Below are 13499 nucleotides of genomic sequence, written 5' to 3' on the forward strand. Positions count from 1 at the left end.
AAGGAAGAACTGGGTAAAACTCCAGAAAGAATCACCGACCACTTGGCCATTCAGAAATAAGACATGTAAGTCAAAACAGTGAAATAATACATCAACAAGTCAGGTAATTTAAAATAATACATCAACAAGTCAGGTAATTTAAAATAATACATAACCATATGTTTGTGTTATATACAAAACAAAACACAGATATGTTTGACAATTTATTGTGAACAGCATAAAACTAAACATGACTTGCCTATTTCAATGATTAAACAGAAAATGTATTCCATGCAATACGGCCAAGTTAGATAAATATGATAGTGTTACATTAGATATGCAACATGAATGTAGAGAATTCAAATCAAGTCAAGTCGATGAAGGATGAACATTTTCCACATGCCTAGTTGTGTATGGTTTCATTTATTACAGCAACTCTCAGAGACATTGCTTAAAGCAAAGTTGATGTGTGCTATTTACCATTATTCCCAAGATCAAACGGTGTTTTCTACTAATTCAAGGTAGTTGTGTATACAAGTTTTATTTGCAGTTTCACTGACCACCTGTCCTCCAGATTGGTTACATTTCAATGACTGTATGATCAAAACAAGGCAACACAATTTTTAAACTGCACTATATATACAGAAGAGGAGACTGAAGTGATTAGATACATGTACATGAAATGCATGCTTGCCAACACTAAACACCAAATATGATACAATCCTTCAATGCAATCAGGGTTAATGATCATATGTAAAACCTTTAGACTGAGGTAAACCATTGATGCAGTAACCAATTATATATGATAACATCTGTGTCTCTGAATCAATCAGGACCAATAAATAGAACAGTAATCTTCAAATTTACGGTTCATACCATGTCAGTAGATATTATATAAACAGCAATAATTTGCACAACTAAATTATATTCAAGGAAACGTTTGCCCTGCTAACGAATGAGTATGTAACAGTGATAAAATTATTACATAAAAAGTGGTTAAAATTTAGTCTTCATCTTCTTCTGAAGCTTCAACTTCATCTTCCAATTCATCCTCATCAGCTTCCATCAGATTCTTTTAATTCATCCTCATCAGCTTCTTCTAGTTTTATTTCATCAGATGCCAAATGAAGAATAATTGCATCAATGTCTCCTCCCAAATAAGGCTCAGTCAGTTGAACAGTTGTATGGAAGTTCAAGGGAATATGTTCAATGTCAATTTTTCCTTTGAACATTTCTCTCAGGTATGCCAATTTTTTCTCAGTATTAAGACCCTCAGACAAAAGAACTGACTGGTCTACTCTATTTACAGAATTGTGAAATACATTAAACAATGACTCATGCTGCGTCTGGTAATATTTAATTGTGCAATTCATCTCTGTTTTTATCATATCAATCTCTTCCTCACACCTATCAATGGTTTCAAGTAAATCAATCAAAACTTCATCAGCAACATCTGGACCTGTTGTACTAAGCTTTAAAGTATCAAAATCTAATCTCTCTGGGTTAGGTGACTTTGGTCCCTCCTCCAAATTGTACTATGTAAGCATTCGCTTCAATGTGGCATTAACCTTTTTCAACAGTTTTCCTACCCTGATTGCCAGAGCTTGTCCACCTAAAAGAAAATAAAACAAGAGCTGAATCACATTTCTTTATGAAAATTCCAACTTGTTTATTATCAGTAAGATATAACTGGATAATTAATAAGATGTAACGGAATCAGGAATACGATGTAACTGAACAGACAGTTCCATTGTGTATGGTCAGTCTTCTATAACAAAATTTTCAACTGGGTCTGAAATTTTCAATGTCAATATTCATAATGTAATCTGGTAAAATATGATGGCTGTGTTAAAAAGACCTTACCTGCCTATTGCTTTACCTTTGGTAGAGCCATGTAGAATATAATCCTACCCAAATCAGGGTTCATTCCACATTTACTAACCAATATAATAATTATTTAATTATTCCAATCCTGTTTTCAATGACAATTAGTCCAAATGTTTCTTGTTTACCAATACTTACGAGCATATTTCTTCATCATTTCCAACAAGAAAGACCTTTCTGACATTAATGTTTGCATTTTTTCGATCATGGTATGCAATTTTTTCTGCTTTGTAGAATCTATATTTTTTCTGAAGGCTTCTATTTCCAATGACCACCTTTATGTCTTAAAGGCTGTCTCATACCGTTTCAGATCCCGTTCTGTCCTGAAATGAACACACACACTTACACTATTCTTTGTGTAAGATATGGTAATGCATTCCAAAACTTCATCATCACAAGATTTAGTAAATTTGAAAATTAGGTGGAACAAACAAATTATGATAATTTCTAGGTCAATTATTTAAATACAAGTTCACTAACAAATCAATTACTATAAAAGTCACATTAATGAATACTTTAAAAACATATTACCATCCTTGCACAATTTATTCATAATCATTTTGAATACATTCTGGGCCATGGACATGATTTGAGGGCACTAGGAAAAACTATCCAGTAGGCCCCTATTTGTAAATTGTCTTTGGTGGTGGGCCTCCTGAACATTGGGCCTCTGGATTTTTTTCCTAGTTGTCCTACCATGCACGTGTCCATGGGTAGAATGAAACAATCTTTCTTGAAGATCCATTTTTAAAAGATGGAAAGAAAGTCAGAGATGAAAACAAAATGAGGACTAAACTAATATCTATTAAAATTAATAAAGTAGTGTTTAATGTTAATTATTTCGTCACCATTGTGACACTGAGAAATCATGATTAGAAAGTAAAATATGAAGGAAAAAAAACTCTTCTGCATGTTTGCAATGCCACACTATTAAAAATTAATGTACATGCACTAATTTCATTCCAGACACTGACATGGGTGATAATAAACAGTCAAAAGAGAAAAAGAAGTTACCTAGTTATTTTCTTCTTCATATTTTCCTTCACCTCTGGGTCTACAACTGCAAGAATGCTTGACTGAAAAGAGGCATTATGCAAAATATACTCTGTTTAAAGACATATCTGCTCAATTCATTTGAGTAAATCTAAATAATGTATTTAAAGTAAATATATGCAACAAAAGTCATTTAAGATGTTAAAATACCACCAAGATAATAATCTGAATTTCAACACTTACAGTGAGGCATAATGAAATACACTGACAATGAGTAAAATTAAAGAGAAGACCACCGCCCCCATATCTAAATTGCACCAATCTTATATTTCTTATGAATTCTGCAAAAATCTGTTAGACAAATATTTCATGTAAATTCTTTCTCAGTTGTGGCATAAGGCTACTTGTTGGGTAAATTAATATTATTTTTCACGAAGCTGAACTTGGCAGGAAATATAAAAAGCACCTGAAATGGGCGTACTTCTTTAAGTCAACTGCATAGATCTCTGATGGAGTGAACTGATTGTGAAAATAAATAATTAGGACAAAATTGTTAATTTATAGCAAGGTATTCTTATGCCTTGATTTGAAGAAAAAAAAAACACAAATAAAAATTCTTTTCTTTCTTTGGCCAAAGATGTAAAATCAGTTAACATATTTCATATACTGAAGCTGTTTTTTGCGTAGTAATGGAAATATTACTTTAAAATATGAAAGTTATAGTTCTTTAAACTAAGAACTGCAAAATCAATATAAACCTTATATGGGTCAAATAGTACATATGCACAAAGTGAATGGAATGTCTACAACATCAATCTTACACTGCCACTATGGCTGATGCAATGAACAGAAGAACAGGTCTCAATTATTATTATTATTATTATTATTATAACAGTAATGCAATCTTTGTTTTATGAAGACATATAATATACAGGAAAATTATTCTTTTCTGATGAACTTAAACCACAGTTTACTTATCATAACAAAAGGAGACTGACATAATATAAGTAAACAATAATTGTGCATGTTAACAAGCATAACAATAAGGAATTAGTCTGTCCTGCAACTTTGTTAAAACTGCTGTTAAAACCATGAGAACATGAAGCAGTAATTGGTAGTCCCAATAATCATCATAGTGTATAACAGACTTGCTTTTTTAATACTGTACAAGTGAAAATATTGAATGGTTGGTGATCATTCTTAGCTATTGTGAGGGAATACCATAAAAAATATTCTTAAAGACAATTGCATGGGCATACCTTGTTCCCCTTTCTAATAGTGCTGGTAGTGGCATGCAGCTGTTTCTTTGTTGCTGACCACTGTCTGACATCATGAGCAGAAACTCCTAAAATGGAAAAATGAATTCATATTTGACTTTAAGAATGTTCAAATATTGAAGAAACAAAATATAAAGAAACTATTTGTTGAGTGTCATATTCAAAACTATTTGTAAAAAATATAACAAATATTTTAAAAGTCAAGAAGATGTTATAAAAAAAAGCATGCTAACATATTAGGATTTTTCATTCTGGGTGGTAAACCATCAACACACAAACTAAAGATATTATTACCTGATATTTTTCCAAGTGTTTCCTGCAGCATCTGGGAGCATTTTCGTCTCAAGTCTTCTGCTCTGAAAAGCTTATCTGAGAGTGCTTTACCTGCAACAAGATATCTAAAGAGCTCATGAAAACAGCAAATTATTATGATGACTAGAAGAAAAAGCAAACATTATTGTTGTAGAAATTGCCCATTTAAGTTGTACACATGTATAGTGATCAAAATAATAACTTGGTTTCATGAAGATTGATCTAAAATTCAAAAGTCTCCATAAATCAGAGGAACCACAAAAAGATACTATCACTACTTTATTGTCTTACAAAAGTTGAATACTTTAAGATATACTTTGATATCTCATTATGTAAACAATGAAAGAATGTTTTAAATACCTTGTTTGTGAGTCACTTTCTGTCCATAATGAATGAGTCCATTCACAAGGAGGTCAGTTCTATTTTCTGGAGAAATGTCTTTGGAAATGTTGGAAAATTTTCCCAAAAATGACCAGAGACATTCAACACATTCTTCATCTGACAGTCCCAAGCCAGTGGTTCTTCGTGGATTGTACAAAATCTGAAATAAAATTATGAACTGATGTTGGCAACTCTGTATTACACAGTCAAGCTTCACAAGTTTAACAACATAAAAAATACACAAGTATTGTTCAGTTAACAATTTATGGGTATTAGAATGCAGTGTTGTATACAGGAATTTATTCATTTATAAAAATATAATATGCATTAGAAATTTAAATTATAGGAAACTATGCAAACCTGACATGACATCTTGTGACCATAACAGTAAAATGCTGGAATTGAAAGTTTCACTGCATCTAGAAGATCCACCCACTGATTTTTCTAAAACAAACATATAAAGACATAAAGAAACAGAAATGTTCTTTGTATAAGTAGTGGGAAAGAGACAACAGTGAGTTGTATAATTTTGCCATAATAATAGTGCACTTTTAGAGATGCATCTGAAAGAAAGGTTCAATAGTGTATATAAACTTAATGATTCTGGTTTGATTCCCACAATCAGATCAAATGAATCAGCTAACTTGCTTTGTCCAGTTGCTTTACTCAACCTTCTTCTGTATCATATCAACTTCAAGCGTTTCAGTGCAGTAAAATACAAAATCCATATAAATAAAAAATCTGAAGCATCTACATAAGTATGCATGATATTAAACAAGATTTAATATTTCTAAAATAAATAATGCTAAATTTGTGCTTTATTGCTTTGGAGTGTCTAAATATATAGATATGAAACATGACTATTCCTTGAAGATATGTCTTAAAATGACTTCATTTTATGCAATGTCTAAATGTTTTAAAAAGCCAATGAAATAAAGCCAATATTATCAATTTAATTAAAGGTTTATTGTTAGCAAATTTCCGTATTTAAGAAAATAGTTGCCCAATTAATGAGATACATGTTGCATAAGCTTAAATTAAATTTTGCAATCATAACATGAGCAATACACCTTATGTTTTTAAAGTATTAACTCTCATAACTGAGGAAATGTGTTATATTATTTAAATCCATAAAACAGCAAAGTTGTACAGGAGAAATATTCTAATGAAACAGGGTGGTCAATACCTTCAGGTGGCTTTCTAACACACAAGCTATATCATACATAACATGTAGATCAACATTCTTGTTTTCCACTACTACCTTTTCCAAAAGTATCCAATTATGTAAATAAATGAATATAGATATACTAGGATGCTAAAATCTACTGGTTATTCATTTCAAAAGTATGAGGTATGGTTTTAAGATGGGCCAAAATTCAATAACTCAGAACGAGTTCATATGCATAAGTACTCCTGTGTCATGAATTGTAATAGAAAATCATTTACGGTAGGTGGAATACTCTCAAGTGCTCTCCATTTGTCGAGAAGAAAATGTTCAGTGAGGACATAAAAGTTTAGAACATTTATTGATATTTAGTATAATGATCCCATATTGTGATACAAGATATAACTTGTCAGCAGACTTACAAATTTGTCTCCACAATGTATTATTCATCTTCTACATATGTTTCCTTCAAAGACATTTCATCAATTTGAAATATTGCATATAACAAAAGAAGTTTGGAAAAGAGGGTATAAATACAAGGAACTGAAATTCTTAAAAATGTATCCATGTGAATAAATGGAAGATGGTCTTCGTATAGTATCACGTGCAATACCTGTTTATCTATGTACAAAATAATTCATAATTATCAACTTTAGCATAGTTATTTTCCATTATTATTATTATTGAAAAAAGAACAATGGTATGAAAGCAACAATGTACCTATCTCTATGCTTTTCATGTGATAGTCCTCTATGAAAACAGCGCATGCTTTTCTAATTAAAAAATCTTTATTGACCAGTCAAACTAATACGGAAAGGGGCCATCCATTTAGTATGTATGCATGGGTGTGTGTGACCCAAATGTATACGCTTGCGTATGGGTGGGTGTGTGTATTTACTGATAATGTATGTACGCTTAGATAATGGCGTGTGTGTGTGTGTGTGTGTGTGTGTGTGTGAAGCCTTCATAATAATTCATCTAATGCGTTACCTGTTTGATTGGGTTCAGTCGGCATTTGACTTTTAGCAGACACTTAACAAACTGTTTAAAGTTATGCAGCTTATTTCTTTGATGCAGCCAGACATTCAACGTCGGTGGACCATCTGTTTCATTAAACAGGTATTATTAATCCTTTATAGTTTCTGCATGGATGAAATATAGACCGTTCTATAGAATTCGGGAGGGGGGAGGGGAGGGGGGCGTCAAGCGTACGTATGCAAGGTGGTGGTGTAAAAAAGTATGCATGTGTACAGGGAGGGGGGAAGGTAGAGCTTTGCCAGATTTTTGCGTACGTACTAAATGGATGTACCCAAACTCGGTAATTAAAAGTTGTTACAGTAACTTCTCAATTAGCACATTTCTTATTTTCTGAGTGATTCAAATACTGCATAAAGCATGAAGTTACTGTCAACCTTACTCTATGAAAATAAAACTCTTGATATCCCAGAATGCATATTTGTTATATTCCATATCAGGAAATCCCAAAAAGAAACATTTCATACCAAGCATTAAATTTACAAACATTACCTTTCACCATGTTTACGGTTGAAGAAAAGGTACGGGAACTCATGGCGGAATGCTGATCCAAAGACTGCTGTAACATTAATTTTTTTGTTCTTGACTTTGGATCTAAGTGCATTTCCTGCTTGAAATTCATTACAGTCCTGCAATACAGTAAGGACTTGCATTTAAAAGATCAATCCATGCACATAAGAATTCATACCAAGGCCTTCCACTCATTATGATCAAATTAAGTGGAAAAAGCACATCAATGTTCTACTTTGATTGTTAGCAACATGTAAGCAACTTTATATCAAAATAAACTTGAACAATTTCCCAAAGCAAATTCTTCAAAATCTCTTTATGACAAATTGCAGATTTTTCTCCATTTCTTTTCTTCTCTTTATTATAAGATTAAGAACTGATTTTTGGGGGTTCTTCAAATATCAAACCAAATATATTGCTTATATGATACTTACTACTTCATTTTTGGTTGAACCACTTGAATAATTTTCAATGAATTTATCCACTTCCATCATGTCCAAAAAGAAATTTCCTTCATGCTTGGGCTTGGAAGTGGTATATCCAGATGCAAGCCTCCTCACCAGCTGGAAATTGGCATCAAATGACACTATCTTCTTGGGATTCTAAAATATTGCCCAAAATAATATCAAAATATTTTACAAATTAATCCTGTGTACATTTATTATCTTGCTTGCAAGAATGTTGTGAAAATGAGAAACTCTAGTACTTTTAACATTAGTGATCCTGATTTTCAATGTGATGATTTAAAAATACAACATAGTGTTTAAAAATTACAATTAATTGTAATGAAAACATCCAACTAGTAGAATTAACAGTGAACTTAATCTCAGCCCTCAATGACATTAAGAATGATTGGTGCCTTTCTTATTCTAAATGTATATAAAATTTGGTTGACAGAATATAACTTTCACTATTGCATTGAGAAGAAAACTTGTAAGGAGGAGTCCATTTAGAATACATGACAAAAAATGGCCAATTTCAATCCACCTTCCCATATTTAATGGTGTACTTTTTCCTACCCTGTGAGTACACTTTGGCTTATACTTGATCACACCCACTTAATATGCAAGTGCAATGCACTGAATGGAATACTGCCCTCTTACAATAAAAAATTATCTACTGCACATATTTATAAGTTATTTCCTTGATGCTTTTCATTTTTAAAATGAGTAATGGGGTGTAAACAAATTGGAAGGTGTGCCAATACTATGGGCTATTTGTTGCTGGCTAAGACATATAAGTTTTACTCACAGCTATAATATAGTTTATGTCATTAGGCACATATGTACTAAATGGTCTTATCTCCCCTTCCCAATGCACACGTATGCAAATTTCAAACCCACCTATCCCCTTTGTGCACCATTACTAAACGAACAGCCCCTAAATGTTCAATAAGCATATTTCTGAGATCAAGAGGTATAACACCCAACACTACCAAGTATAATGTATAAACAACAGTATTCAGCTGGAGGGAACCAAAACGTAAGGAATTTACATGTTCTAAAGTTTATTTGTTTACATTATTTATTAGTAACACAGAAAGGACATGCATTAATCTCCTGGTTCATTATTTCTCACAGCATTGGACTCGTATGTTATATTTGACAAACAAAGTTTAATACTGACAAGAAAATTAAGAAAAAAAAAAGGTTGAAATATTTATGAACATTTATAATTCATTTTTTATATAAAAAAGGAAGATAATAAATGTACTTAAAAGCATGCTGGACACTGAGTCCCTGTACCAAGATCTTCACAAAGACGCTTGGGGTGGCGAAGTCTGTGTTGGAAATTTTGATACTGGATCAGGCACTCTTTCATCAAAATTTTGTACACATTGTTCATCTGGAAAAGAGAAATATATAATAAAATTGAAACCAGATTTATGTTCACTTCTGATTCTATTAATAAAATCTGCCTGCTTAAAACAGGTTTCCTTGCAACATGCTATATTACAATACTTTTTCTCATGACAGTGATTGAACACAGCTACACAATGTAGAAATTATGTATGAGACTTAGCACAACACAACAAAGTATGAAACACTTGGATGCAAAATAGAACAATTGCAATGAAGAAATCACTGTAAACTCATTCTAAAATTAATTATCAGAACATCTTTTACATTTCTAACTTAACAATATATACAATAATAAAATGAACCTTAGACACAGTTTTGAAAAGCAAATTTAAAAAAAGCCAACATTAACAAACTCCACTTATCCAAATGTCTCTGTGTCTATACAACATGTGGAAACAAATTTCAACTAGTACTCTTCAATGATACACTGCAGCATTAAAACTTCAACGTAATTAGAATTAAACAAATTACTTCAAATCCAGCAATTAAGCATTTCTTATTAAAGATAGTGTCTACAAGAGTTTAAGATTTCTCTATGACATGCCTTTGACTAAATGTATATACATTTAAGAAAATATTTCAATCTACCTCTTAAAATTTAAAATGTAAGCATCTACCTCTGACTCAATCAGGCCTTGCTGATGTTTAGAGTGCTTAGCTTTCAAAGCTTCACAAAATCCTTTAGCAGACACCTGGCACTCCAACATAAGTGCTGTCAACCACTCAAGAAGGCCTATGTGGAAAGCAAGTACTGGCTTCTTTGGTGATGATGGCCACAGGTAGCTTCTCATCATGGTCTCAGCTGGAAGTTCACAACTGCAAAATTTCATGACTCGCTTATGTTGTCTGCCTGGAAAAAATGCATGTAGAATGTTCAGTCTTTGGTTCCAAAGATATGAACATATTTACAGTCATTTGTTGATAAATTCAACTTACAATAGCAGGGAATACAGACAACTGTATCATTTCATAGAATGCATTGGAACAATTGTTCCTATACATTGTTTCTTGGAGATCAAGGATATATTAAATGTCTTCCCAATGTTAACATTTTAACAAAAATCAATATATTTCTTCCTTAAACCACATATGTCACTGTATGGGTAGTCTGTATAATGTATGCTTAACCTCCTAACATGATAAAAAAATGTTAGCTCTGAACAAAATCTTAGGATTAAATTCACTGGTGAATATCGGATCAATTGCTCCCACACTGCAGAAAGTGACAGCTTCTTTCTAAAATCACAAAGGTTTCAAACATTTAACTATTTATATATTAACATTTTATGACATATTACCTTTGTCGTCTATTATGACAATGTCTTGGTGATAGCTGGATACGCAAGTATGATTGTCTGGTCATGTCCATACTGGTGTATCCAAGTGAACATATATAAAGGTACCATTCTGGGAAAAGAGAAATCAGTGATTAGAATCTTATTTGAAAATCTGAATATGTGAAAGTGAAAATAAAAGCACGTTGTATGACCTGTCAGCACAATAAAGTTGAATAAATTAGCTCTTTTGTTGACATAATCTGAAAAGTGAAATTGGACAAAAACTAGATTTACAGCCTGAAGTTTAGGTGCCAAAGAAATCTAGTACAAGATCTGTCCAAGCAGAACTGGACCTTACTGTATTTTCAAAGCAAATTTTCTGCCAATAAATACACAAAATTGTACTTTTCTGATTGTTTTCTTCTTCTTTAAGTTATCAGCATGACTATTTCAATACCACCATTGTTCAGATTATACCGTATCCATCCTTGTAAATTTTCTTAACCAAAGATTTGCAAAAAGTAAGTTTATATACAGTTGCATCCAGATACATTCCTATCTAAATAAGCATATATAAACTTTACTTAAAAAAAGCACAAATGCTTATTATCAAGGCTCTACAGTATTTTAACAGATTTCTGATAAACAAAGAATAAACCTTTTAAGCAAGATGTATGTTGTATAATCTATTTTCCTTTATCGTTATACCTTAAATGCTTCAAACGTGTGAAGATGAGGCAGGCTGTGGAAAATACCTATGCAAGCCTGACAATATAGTGCTGATGTACCATAATCCATACAATGAAAAATTTGGTCAACAGTCTGGGTACATGAGATGCAGGTGTGGCTAGGAGGCATGAAGGTCACTTCCATTCCAATATTCAAAAGTTGATCCTGGATTACAGTCCAGTTTTCCACTCTTTTGGACTTCTGCTTCTGGTATGTGGTCAACTGGGCACATGGATCTAAAAATAAAAAAAAGAATTTAAGTTAACTAGCAATGTGGAAGTGTTGATAAATTCTTGCTTAGCATACTGTCATGAAACCACACTCATGGATGGATAGACAAATGTGTAAAACATCATGCAACCAATGTTACATATTGTGAGTACTTTTGAAAACAAACCTATGTGCACAACACTACCAATATAGATCAAAACTGCAATTATTGCTTAAAAAGTGAAAAATATGTTGAAATATGCATTTAAAGAAAAAAAAAAATTCCCAGACCATTAGGCAGGACGGGTTGCTGGTTGCATGTCAGAGTATAATAAAAATAAGTGCACCCTCTGTATGAGAAAGGGCATCTGCTACACACACACAGATATATATATATATATATATATATATAAATAATATATATATATATATATAAGTTACTTTATTATATTTATTAAGTTATGACTCTGAGGCTAATTTCTTGGTGGTGAGGGCTGTGGGGAGGTTACAGAGATAGACCCCAGGGTAACAAGGTGTTCTAGTATGATATGTGCTGACATCTTGGTCACTTTATCACAATGATCGCACATGCCAACTGTCAAGTATTTCTAAAATCACAAATACTATTAGCCCATGGATGAATAAAATTTCAGAAAGTGTGCATACAATAAAAACATAACTATTATTGACCTAAGTTTTATGCACCTAGCTTGAAGGGTCTAATATAGAGAATTTACACTACATAACACATGTACAACCATGAAGGTCTATATCACAATATCCCAGCACTTAATCTATGAAAGGGAGGGCATACAATTAATTAAACATTCAGGTGCAAACAAACAGGTTAAGAAAAACTGTGTTTTAAGCTTACCCATCTTCTCTGACAAACTGCTTTTGTCTTTTACATGTACAAATGAATGGCTATTTACACCCTTTTTTTTACAGCCATATCCTTTTAATTTATGTTGTGGAGCAAATGACATTGAATAGCACATAGAAACAAGTTTCCCTGTACCTTATGTTAAATCTCCATGGCAGAAAAAGCTCCATTAAATAACTCAGTGCAGCCGAACAGTTTCAACATTATAACTCACCTTCAAATTCTTTATTTCCTACATCAAATGATGTCTGCATGCCTGCTTGTACTGGCACAGTATGATTATCTGCTAAAGGCACATCATGCGAAATACTTGCAACTGAGTTGTCACTGGCAAATGTATCTGAAAGCCTTTCATATCTGATCCTCATACAGCCACCTCTCAGAGAGATATATCTTCTCTTGGCTCGTTTTCTGCATTTTGTCAAAACCATTATGCTACAAAAAAATAATAATGGCAATAACATTAATAATAATAAATCTACAATTAGAGTAGTTAAAAGCCACCAGAAAAACATTTAAGAAATCAGTCCAAACATGATGGATAAATGACCAAGTAATTCCTTAACTACTCCACAAGAGTGTAAAAGAAACTTACATATTATAATAGAGGATACTACAGGCTAATGGCAGTTTCAAAATGTGTAATATTTGAACTGAATTCCCCAATAGTGGTAATATGAATTTAAGCTATGTGAATAAACATCAAGTTCCAAAAAGTATGATAACATGTACGATATGGCCAATCATATTACACGTTTTTGTGGTATGAGTGTTTTGACAACATAACATGTAGGCTATTAAGTGCTTAGGCAACTGAAGTAAAGTGTCTTCAAGGACACACAACATTTAACTGATCCAAGCTGATGTAATGGTAGGGTTTGAACTTGTAATCTTCTGATCTCAAGTCTGGCACATTCACTATTAAGTCACTTTTAATGATGGCTGCTTTGGTGGCCATACTGGATGTAAAATCTACATTTTAATTTAGGAGAAACTATGCAT

The 13499-nt window shown here is 32.4% G+C and overlaps 2 protein-coding genes across 3 annotated transcripts; both read right to left on the reverse strand.

The window, feature by feature from the left end:
• Positions 1-221: 221 nt before the first annotated feature.
• On the reverse strand, positions 222-10228 carry LOC149789740 (uncharacterized). Of its 2 annotated transcripts, XM_089971759.1 has the most exons (11): positions 10016-10228; positions 9250-9381; positions 7971-8138; positions 7519-7655; positions 5187-5270; positions 4806-4986; positions 4428-4517; positions 4116-4201; positions 2878-2939; positions 2002-2186; positions 222-1591 (listed from the first exon to the last, which is right to left on the reverse strand). In XM_089971759.1, exons 5-10 carry the CDS (start codon positions 5196-5198, stop codon positions 2141-2143), a joined length of 477 nt encoding a protein of 158 aa, XP_089827885.1. In that variant the 5' UTR covers positions 5199-5270; positions 7519-7655; positions 7971-8138; positions 9250-9381; positions 10016-10228; the 3' UTR covers positions 222-1591; positions 2002-2140. The 2 variants fall into 2 exon arrangements, with proteins under 2 accessions (XP_089827885.1, XP_089827884.1); XM_089971758.1 differs by lacking the exons at positions 7519-7655; positions 7971-8138; positions 9250-9381; positions 10016-10228 and having other exon boundaries at positions 4806-5597.
• Positions 10229-10696: 468 nt separating this feature from the next.
• On the reverse strand, positions 10697-12919 carry LOC149789741 (uncharacterized). Its single transcript, XM_089971760.1, has 3 exons — positions 12712-12919; positions 11384-11640; positions 10697-10805 (listed from the first exon to the last, which is right to left on the reverse strand). Exons 1-3 carry the CDS (start codon positions 12863-12865, stop codon positions 10758-10760), a joined length of 459 nt encoding a protein of 152 aa, XP_089827886.1. The 5' UTR covers positions 12866-12919; the 3' UTR covers positions 10697-10757.
• Positions 12920-13499: the final 580 nt, after the last annotated feature.

The sequence above is a fragment of the Sinohyriopsis cumingii genome, chromosome 10 (assembly GCF_028554795.1).
Source record: "Sinohyriopsis cumingii isolate HCF-2022 chromosome 10, ASM2855479v2, whole genome shotgun sequence".
In the NCBI taxonomy this organism is placed as follows: Eukaryota; Metazoa; Mollusca; class Bivalvia; order Unionida; family Unionidae; genus Sinohyriopsis; species Sinohyriopsis cumingii.

What these genes read in the sequence shown, in the direction of transcription:
- LOC149789740 (XM_089971758.1), bottom strand. Translation starts at nt 5,133, where the DNA reads ATGAATAAATTCCTGTATACAACACTGCATTCTAATACCCATAAATTG. An exon ending in AACACTTGGAAAAATATCAG is followed by an intron (nt 4,202 to 4,427) that starts GTAATAATATCT and finishes TTTCCATTTTAG; the next exon opens with GAGTTTCTGCTCATGATGTC. An exon ending in CTATTAGAAAGGGGAACAAG is followed by an intron (nt 2,940 to 4,115) that starts GTATGCCCATGC and finishes GCCTCTTTTCAG; the next exon opens with TCAAGCATTCTTGCAGTTGT.
- LOC149789741 (XM_089971760.1), bottom strand. Translation starts at nt 12,865, where the DNA reads ATGAGGATCAGATATGAAAGGCTTTCAGATACATTTGCCAGTGACAAC. An exon ending in AGGAAATAAAGAATTTGAAG is followed by an intron (nt 11,641 to 12,711) that starts GTGAGTTATAAT and finishes TTTTATTTTTAG; the next exon opens with ATCCATGTGCCCAGTTGACC. An exon ending in ACACGTTTGAAGCATTTAAG is followed by an intron (nt 10,806 to 11,383) that starts GTATAACGATAA and finishes CTCTTTTCCCAG; the next exon opens with AATGGTACCTTTATATATGT.